This window comes from Lucilia cuprina, chromosome 3, assembly GCF_022045245.1.
Source record: "Lucilia cuprina isolate Lc7/37 chromosome 3, ASM2204524v1, whole genome shotgun sequence".
Classification (NCBI taxonomy): domain Eukaryota; kingdom Metazoa; phylum Arthropoda; class Insecta; order Diptera; family Calliphoridae; genus Lucilia; species Lucilia cuprina.
Window position 1 is genome coordinate 7,088,284 of NC_060951.1, and position 726 is coordinate 7,089,009.

Sequence of the window (726 nt, forward strand, 5' to 3'; positions counted from 1 at the left end):
CGCCGACTTTACCACCAACACAACCTTCGACTTTGCCACCAACTTATCCCCCCACCTTACCTCCGCTACCACCTACTTATCCTCCTTATGTGTCGAGCACCTATCATCCTCCCTATACCATCTATCCTACAATGCGTCGTTGTTATCGTAAATACTGTCGTAAATGGCGAAAAATGCGATACCGATGTCATCGATATTAGATCCTGAGATGTCAGGAGATAAAAATATTATTACTATTCCTAATTAAAATATTTATTAAATATATTTTTTAAATAAATTAAAATTTTTTTATAAAAAAACAAAATTATCATACGTTTATTATATTGGTTCCATGAGTTCCAAAACCGAAGCAGTTGAAAAAAGCTGCATCTGAAATCTCAGATGTAGTGAGACGGCTTTAGCATCCAATAGTTGGGATCTACTTTACTTACTTATTCGATACGAGCGAGAAGAAGGAACTTCGAAAGTTCAGTTCAGTCAAGTTCAGTTCCCTCAAGTTCTTTAAATTGAAAATAATTTCAAGACGACCTAATCTTCGAACTATATTCGTATTGGTTTTCATTGACGAAAAAAATCGAAATTTTAAAGATCGTCCAATAGAAAAACAAGCGAATAAGTTATCTTACATACTGAATGGGTTATTTAGATCATTGGTTTTGATCGAATCTATACGATATTTTTATCTTGATGATAACAGGCTATTAACACAAGTAGATATTTGTTAAT

General features: G+C 33.5%; 1 protein-coding gene across 1 annotated transcript in view; it reads left to right on the forward strand.

Moving 5' to 3' along the window:
* Positions 1–298, forward strand: part of LOC111689267 — a 4,107-nt gene extending 3,809 nt beyond the window's left edge. Inside the window, exon 14 of the mRNA XM_046945996.1 lies at positions 1–298. This exon is cut by the window's left edge and continues 372 nt beyond it. Coding sequence (XP_046801952.1) covers positions 1–200 — 200 coding nt within the window. The 3' untranslated portion in view covers positions 201–298.
* Positions 299–726: the final 428 nt, after the last annotated feature.